Source organism: Scomber japonicus, chromosome 3, assembly GCF_027409825.1.
Source record: "Scomber japonicus isolate fScoJap1 chromosome 3, fScoJap1.pri, whole genome shotgun sequence".
NCBI classification, from domain to species: domain Eukaryota; kingdom Metazoa; phylum Chordata; class Actinopteri; order Scombriformes; family Scombridae; genus Scomber; species Scomber japonicus.
The window spans coordinates 28,195,609-28,211,831 of NC_070580.1; the positions used below are offsets into that span (position 1 = coordinate 28,195,609).

Below are 16,223 nucleotides of genomic sequence, written 5' to 3' on the forward strand. Positions count from 1 at the left end.
TCCTCTCTCCTCTCTCCCTCTCTCGTCCCGTTTTCTCCTCCTGTCCTCTCTTGCTGCTTAAGTATCTCTCGCTGGACCACCACCCATCCTGGAACCGCTCTGCTTCTGTGTCTGTCGGTGCCATTTCCTGAGGTTTTGGACCTGGTTCCTCATCCTGCAGGAGTTCAAGTTCACCTCATGTCTTTTTCTCCCTGAATGATGTCTTTATCTTTCGTTCTCTCTCCTGTGTGAATGTCTTTTCTTGTCTTTTCTCCTGTATATGTGAATGATGTGTGTGTGTGTGTACTCTGTCCTCCAGCCAGGTCTCCATTTTGATGGAAGGGGTTTGGCTAAGGTCCTAGTCTGTTCTGGTGGCACCTGGAAGCTGCTTTGAGTCCTCTTCATCACATTCTTCACATTATAATTTGGTACATAATAATACTGTGTTCTGTAATTGGTGCTCTATTCTCTACACACATTTATTGCACATCTGTCTGTCCTGGAAGAGGGATCCACCTCTGTTGCTCTTCCTGAGGTTTCTTCCTTTTTTTTTTCAGGAAGTTTTTCCTTATTTGAATCGAGGGTCTGTTGTCAGAGGATGTTGTATTGCTGTATAGACTGTAAAGCCCTGTGAAGCAAATGTGTGATTTGTGATATTGGGCTATACAAATAAAATTGACTTGATTTGACAAAGAATTTTGAATAGTTTCATCTGTTATAAGCTATGTTTAAAGTAGTCCTCTGTGCAGTCATAATCCATTTCCTTGTTACATTGAATAGTTGACCTACATTCATGTGTAGAAAAGTTATAATAACCCCCTTACATTGGCTCTAAGCACATGTTGCACACCTTTATTTCTACAAACCATTGCCATCTCTTTGTTCACTCATAGGACCATAGATTATATATTAAGATTTTCAGATATCTAGGCTATATAAGATATTTATGTTCAGTCTAGATGGTACTTTGATGAGGATGACTTGATGAGGACTTTTATGTTTATACATAAAATTATGTATCTATGTGAAGGATTATTAACAATAATAATAATAACAACTTTATTTGTATGGCACCTTTCATACAATAAATGCAGCTTAAAATGCGTTACAACCAAAATAAATTACATACCAAGTGCTTCACATAAAAGGAGCATTGAACAATGTTTAAATGTGCTTTTTACACATGTGAAATTACCTCATGTGCATGGCTAAACTATGTAATAAACTCAAAGCACAAAGGCCACTACAGAAATCACCACCAGTAGGCTCATCATAAATATGTAAAACAGTGGCTGTTATTACTTACTCCAACAGCTCTGAAAAAAACTTTCTGCTATGTACAGTAAAGGCTACTACAAAAACACAATGGGCTGAGAGCCAATCAAATCGCTGTATCATTTTGACAAGCTTGAGAATGAGCCAATGGAATCACTCCAAAAACGCTGGAGAGGGGCGGGACTTAGGATATCCTATGTCATCAACTCAAGGCGCTTTGTTGTTCTTTCGGGACAGAAAAGACAGAGAAAATTAATTTTAACTCGCTGTAAACAACCCGGGTCAAACAAAGATACCGTCGTATTTGATTCAGCGTAATCAAATGACAACCGGGTGAGGAGTTAATCCGGTATCGTTTTTAGGAAAACTGGCATATTTGTGAAACTAAACAAGCTGAACATTGAGCTAGCATAAGCATTCCAGATTGGAGCGGAAGGGGATCAATCCTTGCTAGGATGCCTCACGCAAGTTGGATAAAGCTGTATTTTACAGATCCGCTTGGATGCATGGCACTTTAACCCTGAAGTATGTGTTTGTTTAAGTGGTAATTAAGCTGCAGGAACAGTTTTATGGTGGTTTTGTAACTGTTTTTTAACCAGTTTAGTGAGTTAGCCACGTAGCTACGTAGCCTTTCTGTAGGGAAGACATTTAAAATGGCGGAAGACTGGCCCATTCCTTCGGCCCTCGTCTTCATGCTTCTGAGTTTGAGTGCCTGGGCCCTTGAGTCCTGTCCGGTTCCTTGCTCGTGTTCTGAGGGACAAGATGGGCTCCATATCCTGGACTGTAATAGAAAAAGGCTGTCGACGGCTCCCCTGGACCTACCAGATGGGATAAACCAAGTGTAAGTAGACACCCAAAGACGCAGATGTGATGAAGTTGCACTGAGTCCACTCCACTGATTTGTTGCTCAATAATATAGCCTGACTCTCCCTTTTTACATGTGTTTAAGCCATTTAACCCCTAATTAGATTCATATAAGCTTATTTCTGCTTAGGTGTGTTATAGCACATTTAGCTATATACACATTTTTATTTTTTGGATTTTGTATTATCCCCAATTTAAGTTATGTAGACAACAATGAAAAAAGTTAATAAAAATCACTATCACACCCAAACTCAATCATTTAATAACTGTGTGTGTGTGTGTGTGTGTGTGTGTGTGTAAAGTTAATCAGAATTTATGCACAATTGTTAGTTTATTATGTAGGTTTTCTAGGTTATAATGTTCAGTTTTTATGGAAACTGCTCTCCTGCTTTTTAGTCAATTGACAAAAAAATTAATCTGTAATTATTGTGAACATTGAATAATTGTTTTAGTGATTTTTGGAGCAAAAATGCCAAACTTTTGCTGGTGGGAGCTTCTTCAATGTGAGGATTTAAAGGTTTTTTTTGTCGTGAGGCATGATAGTAAATTGAATATCTTTGGATTTGATCAGTTGATCAGTCAAAACAAGATTTTATCAGTGTATCAGTGTAATGCAGGATTTTAGAAATGCCTGTCAATGTAATTAACAAGAGCCTTGACTAGAGGGGACTGTTGTGTTCAATTTCTATCTACAAAGTTTGGCCAGACGTTTCTTCAGTCAGTGCAGCTGTGCTGTGCAACACCCTGCCGGCTTATATCAAAGGCTGCAATAACCTTTTAAAGCCTTTAAATCATCTGTGAAAGCGTGTTTGAAAAAAAGAAAGAAAGCCCTTTACACTCTAGAAGTCGACACATAAATATTGGAATAGGTAGTGTAATTTTATATATCATTCATTTTATTGTACGCTGCTTGACCTGAGTACAAATTTGGTTTCATGTGTAAATGACAAACTTGAAATATATTTTGTATATTTTTAATTTTGTATCGATATCATGGACTATAATTTTCAATCATGTGCTCAGAACTGTGTGCCACTGCTCAGCTCTGCCCATGAACTACAGATGCAAATTAGCTTGTAGCTATTTCTGGTGCAATATATTTATTGTACATTGTCCCTGCTCAAATAAACAATAAAGCAACCATGATTAGACTGACTGAAGGAGATTACTGGTGATTGAATCTGCTGTTTTCATTGATACTGCAGAAGGTTTATTAGAGGGTTTAAAATCCTGATACTAATGTTTTGTTGAATTTCATTTCAGGACCATGAACCATAATGAGCTGACTGCTTTTCCATATCTTGGAGATGTTTCCTCAAACATCACCTCGCTGTCATTGTAAGTAGGCTTTACACGATCAGGGTTTTTAAATAAACTGTTCAGGTCTTTTTTGTCCACGCTCTGTTTCTTAAACCTCCTCGTGTTCCCTGTCCAGGTAAATTTGTGGTTGAAACATTTTGCAGATACTTCCCCGTGAGGTTCTTTAGTGTTGCACAGATTGTAAATAGGTTGTGTTTTATCTGTCTGCCCACACCAGCGACATGTTTGTTTGAATCTGACAGCTCATGATTCAAGATTCAAAAAACTTTATTGTCCGTCACATTGTGACAGGGCTCAAAACTAACTGTTGGATTCAAACAAACATGTCGGTGGTGTGGAACTTCTTCGGAGTAAATGAGACAGATAAAACACAAGCCATCTGCAATCTATGCAACGGGAGCATCTGCAAAAAGTTTCAACATGACGACATTGATCGGATCGGCGAATTAAGACTTTACAGCCGAGCTCACAAATTGCATAAAATGCAAAATATCAGCCGATTAGATCGGCGTAAAGCCTAATTTTAAGTCTTGAATCCCCTTCAGGTTTTCTTCCCCTTCCTGTCACCACTTAAACAAATAATCCATGGATTTCTTTATGTTAATACAGGATCTACATTATATTAAAGTTTGACAAATAACAATCATGCTTTGCATAGTTTAGACACTGTTGATGAATTGGAAGATTTTACAGCTTTTCACCTCTTTTTATGTATTGTATACTAATATACCAAAACACTGCTTAGGTACCTTTAGGTATTGGTTTTTTTGTCTTTCTTCATATTGATTTGGGTGTAGAATAGATTATCATGCCAATCACACCTCCTTTTTATTTTTGTTTCAGAGTCCACAATCGCATCTCAGAGCTTTCAATGCTTCAGCTGCAGCCGTACGTTTCCTTGGAGACGCTGGACCTGACGTCTAACTCTATCTCTGAGCTCAAAGTTGGATCCTTTCCCTCCATGCAACTAAAATATCTGTGAGTGGACACTCTTACATTTATTTTAATTTAACCATTTTTTATGCATGGTGGTAAGAACAAAAAGCAGAATGGTACAAGTTGAAAATCAGATAAAAGAAGAGAGTCCATACTTTTTCCAAGATTTTATATTTTTATATTATATTTTATAGTTTGTTGTTGATTAGAAAGCATTATTGTAGACAAACTGGCTTTGTGGTGCCTCCTGATTGTGTCTGTAATGTTTCTGCTCTTTTATCTCATAGGAATTTGAGTAATAACAAGATCAGCGTCCTCGAGCCTGGCTGCTTTGAAAACATCTCCAGCTCCCTGCTGGTGCTAAAGCTCAACAGGAACAGATTAGTTATGCTGCCATCCAAAGTCTTCAAACTTCCACAGCTTCAGTTCCTGTAAGTATTGTGTAATGTGTTTGTGATGAAAACCCGAATCATCAGTAATATTTGAGTCGTGGATAGTTGGAAGACAAAACACTAGCTCTTAATTCTGTTATAATAGCTCTTAGTTAGCTGAATCACTTGTGAATCCAGAGATAAAAGAAAAAATATGTTTACTCTCTTTTTAGCGAAATGAAGCGTAACAAGATCAAGATAGTGGACAGCCTGACATTCAAAGGGATGGACTCACTGAGGTCACTGAAGATGCAAAGGAACGGCATCACGAAGCTCATGGATGGAGCCTTTTTCGGACTGAATAACATGGAAGAACTGTGAGTACAGTGTTATTAGCTGCTTTCAAGTGATATTAACGGCATGTTGATCTGTTCAGTATATTATACAAGTTTCCTGAAAGCATCTTTGGGCTCAGATAATCTTGGTCCAATTGTAAATCTATGGACTAAGATCAGTAAGATAGACTTAAGATGCTTCTCAGAAAAGGGATCCTGCCGTGTAAATAGATACAGATAGAAGAAGGAAAAAGACTCACAACCTGTGCATCTGTTGTTAACATTTTAGAGCGGTCATGTTGTTGGCCATAATCATGCAAACAGATTTGTTATTAAAACAAATTCTTGTTCTCTTTAATGCCATCTTATTTTTCCCATCTGTGTCTCAGAGAGTTGGAGCACAACAACCTAACTGAGGTCAACAAGGGTTGGCTGTATGGCCTGCGCATGCTGCGTATCCTGCGGGTCAGCCAGAATGCTGTCGGCATCATCCGACCAGACGCCTGGGAGTTTTGCCAAAAGCTGGAGGAATTGTGAGTGTGTTCGCTTCATAGCTAAAATCCCCACGCAGCCAAGAGTCCCCACTTTCTTTGACTAGCCCCAGGCTCTGAATTTCATTCTGTGTGCTCAGAGGAGTTACTGTTATCTTTCTACAGTACTCTGGGGTTTCTGGAGCTGATACAGTATTGTCTTGCCTCCGGTGGATGTACTCTATTTGTTTATAACAATTTTGCAAAAACATCCCATTTTGATGTATCATTTATGAACGTGGTGTCACATTAATATTCAAGACTGGTGTTAAATAAGGTCACTGTTGAAACTACTCTGTATCATGTATGCTATTTCTTTCTGCAGAGACCTGTCCTTCAATCATCTGACGAGGCTGGAGGAGACAGCTTTTGTAGGATTGGGCCTCCTGGAGAGCCTGAACCTGGGAGAGAACTCCATCAGCCATTTGGGAGAGGGAGTGTTCAGTAGCCTGGCCAGTCTGCGCACGCTGTAAGTTCCACACTTCAAAGAAATCTGTCTGAATTATGTATTACCTGTTTGATCCAAGAAGGGTAATTAAGCTCAGTTTGAAATATAACCAAGTTCCAACTTGTTCTTGGCTCCGTGCATTCTAAAGAGAGCTGCAGACTACAGTAGGTTTGTGTTCGCTTCACTCTTTGTGTGTAGTTCTAGATCTGTCTATTTCCTGAGTCATCCTCCGTAGTTTAGAGAAATAACAGTAGAAATCACCAGTATTTCTGTATGCTCCTCAGTCTTAGTCTTCTTTCTAATCCTCCTTGTTGTTCGTCATCTGTTTAGTCTCAAATCCAACCACCTAATGTGTGATTTCTTAGAATCCTATTCCTTTAGGTTCTTGGTCCTCCATCCTACCATTCACTGCACCATTAACTTCAAATGAGTTGAAATATGCTACTCACTCATTGGAGAAGCAAGCATAGGTGTCGTACTTGTATTTCTAAAGCAATGGAAGCTTTATCACTGGGCACAAACACAAACAAAATCACAGATTATCAGCAGTGGCAGCGCTGAGTCCGTGACATCCGTCTCAAACGTGCACTGGAGGTCGTTGTAGTCCGGTGCAGGTGAGAGAGCAGATTTTGGGTCTTTGCACCAGCTGAGCCAGAGGTCAAGAGATCAGTGTTTATTCACTGTGTCAGTGTTGGTAGAGCCTGACTCCTTCTGGTCTTGGATTTGAAGGTTTGTTTTGTTCTGCCTCAAGCGGTGACAAAATAAAATCAACATAATATGCTAACTAGAGACTTCAGCATCTGCCTAAACAAATATCACAGCAGCTCTGGGTATGTCAGGGGAGAAACTGGGATATACTTTCTTGGGTGTTGAATACTGTGGACTATTGTGCACTGTTAATGAATTAATGACACTGATCTGTGTCAAAGATAGTCCTCTTTGTTTATGCTACTAACGGTATTGCTAACTGATACATGAATTGGTTCAAATGTGTAAAAATCTACTTGAACAAAATTTGTGTGCTCGCTAGACAGTAGGTTGATTAATTTGAACTTAATACCATCCCTAAAGCTTTAGAAATACCGTACAGCTCAGGTCCAGAATATCAGCCTAATTAAGCAAATTTCTTCTCCTATCATACATCTGTCTGTAAGGTAAGACGCACTGAGATGAGAGGACATTGTGAACTGATCACTTGCCACACGAAATTCCACTCAAGCCCCTGAGCGGCAATGAGAAGGAGGTCAGCTGTGGGAGGTTGACACACCATCCCGGGTGCTTTCATGGGAGAGGGGCATTGGAGAGTGCCGAAGTTCTTTCAGAGGTGGCCAGGCATGAGGAAAGAGAAACAAAAAGAGCCCATGACCCATCCTGTAAACACAAAGCCTCTCTGGGCTGCCAGTGGACCCTTGAACTGTCCCAGTGCTAAACAGAGCCAATTAATTTCCCTTCATCAGAGCAGCGGGGGCAGCGAACTGTGGCACACTGTGGAATTACAGTGTCTCAGATTGTTAGTCTCCTAACTGAGAATCACTGCCACCGACAACAGCAGTAGAGATAATGTGCCTTATCTGAGGATGGCAGATCCAGAAAAAACGTCTTCGGTCAATATAGAGTGCGTTTAATATCTAACGGCATTTCATATCTTATATCTTTGTTTTGCAGAGATATCCGCAATAATGAAATCTCCTGGGCAATTGAAGACTCCATCGGTGTGTTTGATGGAATGAAAAAGCTGAACACACTGTAAGGACACTCAAATTCTTATAGATAGATGGATAGAAATAATATTGATTGAATTTAATTTAATGCACAAATGTATGTTTGTCTTTAAATTGAGGACATTGTTTCAGATATTTGATATTTGTCTGTTTACTACCAAATCTGTTATTCTGCTTGTAAGTTTATTCTAACTTGCATTGAAAGGCTCGTCAAATGTTTTAGTTCAGTTTAAACAAAATCTGACTATAAAGTAGTTCCATTTTGCAATAAAATGTTACCCGGGAGAGGTTTGCAGCAGCAATTTACTGAACACCATATGAAATGCTTTTATTTTCCAGAATCCTGCAGCGGAACAAAATCAAATCGATCACCAAAAAAGCTTTTGAGGGGCTGGAGGAGCTGGAGCACCTGTGAGTGAAACCTTTTTCTCTCCACTACCACACTGCTATTATTGTTGAGTGATTAAAGATAGCAGAAGGCCTTTACTGCCACTGTGCTGTTGCTGTTTTGTGTTTGTGAAATGAGATGCCATTTTGATCAAATCATATTTAAGGTGTGTCTAATTCATATTTGCGTCCTCTTTTGCAGGGACCTCAGCAAGAATGGCATCATGTCGATACACCCTGAGGCGTTGGCACATATAAAGCTCAAAGTGTTGTGAGTAGACACAAAATGAATCTCACAGCTCCCATAAACACATTTAGAAACTATCTTTTCCCTGTTTTAATATTTAGTCTTTGATTTATAAGTGACAATTTCAATAAAAGGAATCATAATGAAGAAGTCACACTGCAATTGCAAGTTATTGATCTTCTGCTTTAGGGGTGAATGAATAAAGGAGCATTAAAATGTTTAAGCTTTTCACACAGTACTATTCTATTTTTGTTTATGACGATTAAAAATACGCAATTGCTGCTTCATTATATTGTTTGGCCATTGGTGAAGACTCCGGTCGTCAGAAAATTGCAGCAGCAGTATTTGCGTAGTTAGGACAGATGAAATTCACCCTCTCTCCTGACTGAGAAAAGACAGTGGAAATGTCTTCTGCCTTTTTTAAGGTTTTAATCAGCTCATCATGGGCCAGTCTCAAGCAGTGGCTAGGAAAATGCCCCGGCAGCTGTCAGACTCAAAAAATATACCATGACAGTAGTCATATCCTCTTGTTATTAATTAAGTCTGCTGCTTTAATAGAATATCGCACTATTTGCTTGGCGAGTGGATAAAGTGGCTTTGCATAATAACTTAGCTAAAAGAACATAATCGCAACACCCTTGTAATTGGAGTATATTTTAGGACAAAGTTTATGAAGAACTTTCATTTGTGTGAACCAGGATCAATGTTTTACTGTATGATTCATTTGATCACTTATAATATTTTTCAGTTCGTTGTCTGTATTGTGTTCTTGTTTTGAGTTTAGTAGAATTTTATTTTTTATACGTCTGAACTGTGACACAGATTTTCTCAACGTTGACATTAATGTTTTATTAAGACAATGTCAGGCTTATGTCGCTTCAGAGAAAAAGGGCAGTTTACAGAAAATGTGACGCTCATTTATGTGTGCTATAATATACCATAGAGCTACTCTTGCTTTCAGGCTTATTGAAAGTTCATACACATCATTTAAATCACTTAGTGTCATGTTGAGTGAGTTCATGTCCTCCTTTATCTCTACAGTAGTTTGGTGATTGTAACAAATTTTACAGCAACTCATCTCACTAATTTCCTCTCTGTTCTCAGTGTCCTGAACACAAGCAGCCTGCTGTGTGACTGCCACATGCAGTGGCTGGGGCCCTGGCTCACTGACAGCCAGTTCCAGCAGTCTGTGTCCGCTGTCTGCGCCCATCCTGCCAGCCTGCTCGGTCGCAATGTCCTTTCCATCAACCCAGAAGAGTTTGTTTGTGGTCAGTCCTTTTTTTTTTTTTTTTTTTTCCAGTCTCCCCAGTCTGCTATAATTCAGGTGCTCAGTCAGCACAGATCAGTGGCAAATTAATGTTGTGAGCTGGGAAAGGGTTGTTAAAAGAATTTCTCAAAATGTCCTTAATCAGTGGAGACTAGAGCCGACGATCCAAGGTTTAACAATTTATTATCTTGTACAAGAGGAGTGTTTGACAGTGCAACATACATGAGAGGTTACAAAGGAAAAGCTCCCTGAGGAGTAGTCGCTTCTTCTTTTATACGTTTATACAGTTTTTATATACCTTCCTTGACCGTTGGTTGACCATTTGACACAGTCTGATAACACAGACAGTTGTATGTCTGTGTCTAGTGGATTAGGCTTCCTGTTTCAAGTCTAACAATACTTCTCTTCCTCCTTCACAGTACATCATATTCTATTATTAACTTGGCTAAGTATCTTATGTTATCTATGCAGTGTAGCGCAAACAATTTTTATAACAAGGGTGATTAATTTTCAGTATTTGAAATCAATTAAATATATTACATATTATTCCACAACACATTATTACACTCTGCAGTTTGGGTTCCTAAATGTCTTACACTTTGGCAGTTGGACAACATTTTTTAGAACATTTCTTTGTGAAGTTTTATTATATTGTTGGTTTTCCCTTATAAATTCATGTGGTCCAGATTACTATCACATTGCCCTTCCTGTATTAGCACACGTAATGTTGAACAAAAACCAGTTCCTCAGTTTATTTTAAAACTTGTTGAACTTCCTTCCCCTGCTCCTCCAGACGATTTCCCCAAACCACAGATCACAAGTCACCCAGAGACGTCTGTGGCACTGCGGGGGAATAACGTCACTCTGAGCTGCGTCGCGTCTAGCAGCAGCGATTCGCCGATGACCACGGCATGGCGGAAGGATGGCGAGGTGCTGTACGATGCGGAAGTGCAAAACTACGCACAGTACCAGGAGGGAGAGTTGATCTACACCACTGTGCTTCACCTCCTCAATGTCAACTTCACTGATGAGGGGCGCTACCAGTGTGTGGTGTCCAATCATTTCGGCTCTAACTACTCCAACAGGGCCAAGCTTACTGTCAATGGTGAGGATGTGGTCCTTTGTTTGTCTTATCCTAGTTTTTTACTCTACCTTTTAATAAACCTTTTTTCTTATTCTTTTATTTTACTCTATTATTTTATTCAATTTAATTATTTATTTTTACTTATTTGATTTACATTTTTATCATTTTTATTTCCTCTTGCGTGCATTGGTCTCCAGTTTTGTCTTTAAATTGTTCTTTGTTTTTATTAACATTTTTTTTTTTTGGTTAAATTTTGTCACTTATTCTGTCTTATTATAAGCTTGTCAACCAGCTAACTGTAAAGCACTTTGAACTACGATTGATTGATTGTCAAAGAATGCAGTCGATGGTCTCCTGTAATTTTAGGCCTCTTTTTTTTCTCTGTCTGGTCTTGCTAGTGTAGTACACACTGACTTTTGATATAGCTGAAATTATTTAATACTCTTAAGAGATTTTCTTGTACATGGATTTATAACAGTGGACCCATAAGATTTATATGTAACTGCAGTTTGATCTGGTCTGACACATTTCACTGCTTCTTTGTTCCACTCTCAACTTTCTGCACTATATCTTTCAGAGCTGCCATCCTTTCTTAAGACACCCATGGATCTGACTATCCGGACTGGCACTATGGCCAGACTGGAGTGTGCTGCTGAAGGCCATCCATCACCCCAGATTGCTTGGCAGAAGGATGGAGGCACTGACTTCCCCGCCGCCCGAGAGCGCAGGATGCACGTGATGCCAGACGATGACATCTTCTTCATTGCTAATGTCAAGACAGAAGACATGGGAGTGTACAGCTGCACGGCTCAAAATGCGGCTGGCAGCCTGTCAGCCAACGCTACGCTCACCGTTCTGGGTGAGTCACCCACCTGATTAGGAGAATGCGTTACTGATGTATTACTACTGGGTCATTTCAGCTGACTCACTGTGCTCTCATTTATGTCTATCAGTCATTACACGTGTTTGTGTTGCCTCCTCTGCTATTTTAACTAGAATGTGAATGCAACGCTTGTTATACTGCGGCTGTGGAGAATTTCTACAGATGCTCTCTAAAATGAGTTTTTCACACACCTGTTCGATCACATTTTTTAATTAGGGTGCTTTCAAGATTCAAGGCTAGGCTATGTGCTGGTATATAATCAATGCCTCAAGGTGAAGCTTGTGATCAAGGCTTGAACATTAGTTGGTCCAAAAAAGGAGGTTTTTATTCCCTTAGAAAAATAACAAACTTGACCTCATACTCTTCTATCCAAACATTGCCTCTGGTATAAGCCTTGTTAAATAAAAAATCTATGAAATCCTCTTCTATTCCAGAAACTCCATCCTTCATGCGGCCATTGGAAGACAGAACAGTGGCTCGTGGCGAAACTGCCGTGCTTCAGTGTATTGCTGGAGGCAGTCCTGCCCCCCGCCTCAACTGGACCAAAGATGATGGACCTCTGGTACTCACAGAGCGCCACTTCTTTGCTGCTGCTAACCAGCTCCTTATTATAGTTGATGCCGGTCCTGCTGACGCTGGGAAGTACACCTGCATCATGTCTAATACACTGGGAACAGAGCGTGGTCACATCTACCTGAGCGTCTCACCGTCACCAAACTGCGATACCGGCGTGGGGTACGACCAGGACGGCTGGACCACCGTGGGCATCGTGGTGATTGTGGTGGTGTGCTGTGTGGTTGGAACCTCACTGGTCTGGGTCATTGTCATCTACCACATGCGCAGGAAGAGCGAAGACTACAGTATCACCAATACAGGTAAGCACAGCGTGACGCGTAACCTTCTCCGATATAAATTGCCTTATTTGAAATTTTAGGAATACTGTTCATAAATCATGAAATGTGTCCATGGCGGAGGCCCTTTTGTTATGAGGATAACATGGCTTCATAGACCGTCTAACAAAATCTGTCTCTGTCTGTTACAGATGAGATGAATTTACCAGCAGACATCCCCAGCTATCTATCCTCTCAGGGTACTTTGTCAGAGCCTCAGGAAGGCTACAGTAACTCTGAGGCTGGCAGCCACCAGCAGCTCATGCCTCCTCTCTCTAATGGATATGTCCATAAGGGCACAGATGGTGAGTAATCCTCCCTGTAGATGTGGTGAATTCCACCATGTTTAACTCTGTAACACAAGCCTGTTTCTCAGGGCCATTTATGATGACGTTATCCGGAGTAAGCACACTGTCATCTCTGTATTACAAACTTTATCATCATCAACAAATAATTATTTCATGATCTTGATATAATAAGCACTGTTTCCTTGTTTGACATAAGAATACAAGATGTTAAAATGCAGATATATGGTGAAGTATAAGCATGCTATTCTGTGTATAGTTTACAAACCCAGTCAAAAGTCTATGTGATATCCTTTATATTAGTCCAATATAGACTGATACTGTGCCTTTGGTAGCCTACTCAGCAGTAAATATGTAACGCTTGGAAGTCCTGTTGTAATTATTTACAGTAAGTAGTAATGGTTTGCCTTTTTAATCGTCAATGATTGATTTGTTTGCAATGTAGTAACCTTTGATTAGGCTTAAAGTAATCTCTGGTACCGGTTGACTGTGTCTGATGATTATAGATTATTATCACCATAACATATTCTTGTGGGTTTTTATCTGATGGGTTGGGTTGTGTCAGCATTGTGATCACAAAGAAATACAGCTCGTTATGTTGACACATGTCACAAAGATTATTGTAGGATCAAAATAAATCAAACAAAAAAAACACACAGCAGACTCGCCTGTCTTCAGTTAGAAGTACCTCTGGCATGAAAGGCAAACAAAAACATCAAATATCAAATGTCAAAAAGAATGTGCTTCTTCACGTTCCACGGCTTGGGATATTTCTGTCGTATTTGTTTCTAAATTGGGATGCCTTATTTTTTTTTTTTTTTTTGTCTTTTGTTTCGGATTCCTACTGAAATTAGACACTGACTAATTATCATGTGTGCCCCAGGTGTGTGTTATGGAGACACGGGCAGCGAGGTGGAAACCGAGGGCAACGGCATGCTGCACTGCAGGGTCGGCTCTCTGTTCACTGGCCGCAGCAGCTTCCACCCTGGGGAGGCTCGCGAGGGACTAGCTGGAGTCCCTGCAGGTTAGTGTCATCTACACAAACAGTCATGTGACTTTTATTTGATTTTATAGTATTAGATTTTTATTTCTACATTCTTCTTATTCACTTGCTTTTTTGTGGTTTCTTCAGATTTGAGGACATTTTTTTAACAGCTATATCTCTGCACCTCATTTGGCCTTTCAACCTCAGTGCATAATCAGATCAGGATAAAAGTATCCTAACAGTGGCAGTAATTCAAATAGAGGTGCATGTAGATTGATAATGTGACCAAATTAAATATTAGAACATACAAATTGCTTTAAATAAGTTCATATGGATGTCTTTTAAGAATCTAAAGTATAGACAATGAAAATCTAGGTTTCACAAACTGCTGTCTGTTAACATGTGATCACAAATCATAACATATTGTTGTGAAAGTAATTTTCAGTTATGAGGTGTCTGAGTGTATTTGAGAGGCTCTTTCCAAGCCATTGTCGGCTTATGTAATACTTGACAAAACCTCCAAATGGAAGAATAATGATGTGGAAAAGACTGGAGAAACGAACATATGGATTGAAACACTCACCAAGATGCTCGTCTCCTCTTGTCAGGTGGTGCAGTACCGCTGGTCATCTGCTCCGACTGCTATGACAATGCCAACATCTACTCTCGCACACGGGACTATTGCTCCTACGCCTATCTGGGGGAAGACGACCCGCTAGACAAGACTCTACCAGGCCTTAAGGAGGGCTTCGGCGAGCATCCCCAGCACGAGGACCCGACACTGGAGAGCCTCATTACAAACCGAGACTCCTCCGTCTTTCTCACCTCACACGACAAAAGGTTGAGCAACCACACTCCTCCGGAGCACTACACTAATGGTAAGACTGCGAAACAGATATTACAATTTTACCTTTTTTATAGAGCAAACTCGTGAGACCATCCTTTTGTCTTGGTGCAGACTATTATCTCCCACCCGCTGAGGGGGAGCAGTCATGCAGGTTTACTTTTATCTCTCCTTTTATATATATATAAAGACCATACACATTGATTCAGTGAAGCAGGTATTTTACAGATGAGAGGTTTCCCAAAGAAGTGGTGAACCCATGAGATCACATTTCTCGGAGATATTGATCTTCCAGCTGTAATATCTTTAGATACACAGAGGCTTCTTGTGAGGGTTGTTCAGGTGATCAGAGTAGTGACGGGCTACAGCTAAGTGTTGACAGTAGAGAGAGCCTGAGAGTCAGCATGGTTACCCATGTGTCAGGTGATAATTCGGTTTGGGTTGACCACAAGAGATACCTTTCACTTTATCCGTTGTATGGATGAGAATATTTATTATATTTTACGTCATGTCAAGAAAGTATGCCAGGGGTGTCAAACATGTGGCCCGTGGGCCTGAACCGGCCCGCCCAGGGGTCCAATTCGGCCCACTTTCCTTCCTGTCTTTTTTTCTTTCCTTCCTTCCTTCCTTCCTTCCTTCCTTCCTTCCTTCCATCTGTCCTTCCTCCCATCCTTCCATCTTTCTTCCTTCATTCCTTTCTCCCTTTCAGCTTTCCTTCCTTCTTCTTCTCTTTCCTTCCCACCTTCCTTCCATTTGTCCTTCCTCCCTTTCTGCCTTCCTTCTTTTCCTTCCTTCTTTTCCTTCCTTCTTTTCCTTCCTTCCTTTTGTCCTTCCTCCGTCCCTCCCTTCCTCCCTTCTTTCCTTCCTTCCTTCCTTCCTTCCTTCCTTCCTTCCTTCCTTCCTTCCTTCCTTTTAATGGTCCGGCCCACATTAGATCAAATTCAGCTGTTTGTGGCCCTTGAATGAAAATGAGTTTGACACCCCTGAAGTATGCTATTTGTGAACAGTAGGAGATGTGTAGCCTTCTAAATATTTTCCTCTCTTGCCATCTTTGCAGATTCTCTTAGCAGGTCATTCTGGGGGGAAGGCGAAGATCCATCCTCAAAACCCCAACCAGGCACGTCCCAGCACCCAGTGACTGTACACAGGACACCTCCTCTGACCTCCTCTGCTGACGGTGCAGAGGAGCAGAGCGGAGCAGAGGTGGACTGCTTCTCCAACCAATGCACACAGAATCACAGAAGTGCCTCTAATAGGACTAACCCTCAGGAGCAACCCGCTCCCACATAGGTCCTAACACTACACCCATGTTCTGCCTCTGACTCTTTGTCGCTGCACCCCCTCCTCCTTCACCCACTACCTCCTCACATTCTGCCAAAGATGCTCTCTTGTATGTTTACATTCCCCTTTTTTCACTCAAGAGGACATGCTGAATTTCTCCACTGTGGACAGACTGCTGTGTCAGGCTGGGAAAAAAATGGACCGATGATTAAAGTGACCTCCTCCTTGACACCTCCAACTCTGCAGGACCCCATTCTCACACACACACACA

The 16,223-nt window shown here is 40.6% G+C and overlaps 1 protein-coding gene across 1 annotated transcript; it reads left to right on the top strand.

Moving 5' to 3' along the window:
* Window positions 1–1,466: 1,466 nt before the first annotated feature.
* Window positions 1,467–16,018, top strand: lrig2 (leucine-rich repeats and immunoglobulin-like domains 2). Its single transcript, XM_053315036.1, has 18 exons — window positions 1,467–2,095; window positions 3,382–3,456; window positions 4,282–4,416; window positions 4,662–4,805; window positions 4,979–5,122; window positions 5,470–5,613; window positions 5,936–6,079; window positions 7,724–7,804; window positions 8,119–8,190; window positions 8,369–8,437; window positions 9,518–9,681; window positions 10,474–10,785; window positions 11,342–11,623; window positions 12,082–12,522; window positions 12,690–12,842; window positions 13,726–13,866; window positions 14,436–14,705; window positions 15,729–16,018. The coding sequence occupies exons 1-18, from the start codon at window positions 1,908–1,910 to the stop codon at window positions 15,959–15,961; spliced, it is 3,192 nt and encodes a 1,063-aa protein (XP_053171011.1). The 5' UTR covers window positions 1,467–1,907; the 3' UTR covers window positions 15,962–16,018.
* Window positions 16,019–16,223: the final 205 nt, after the last annotated feature.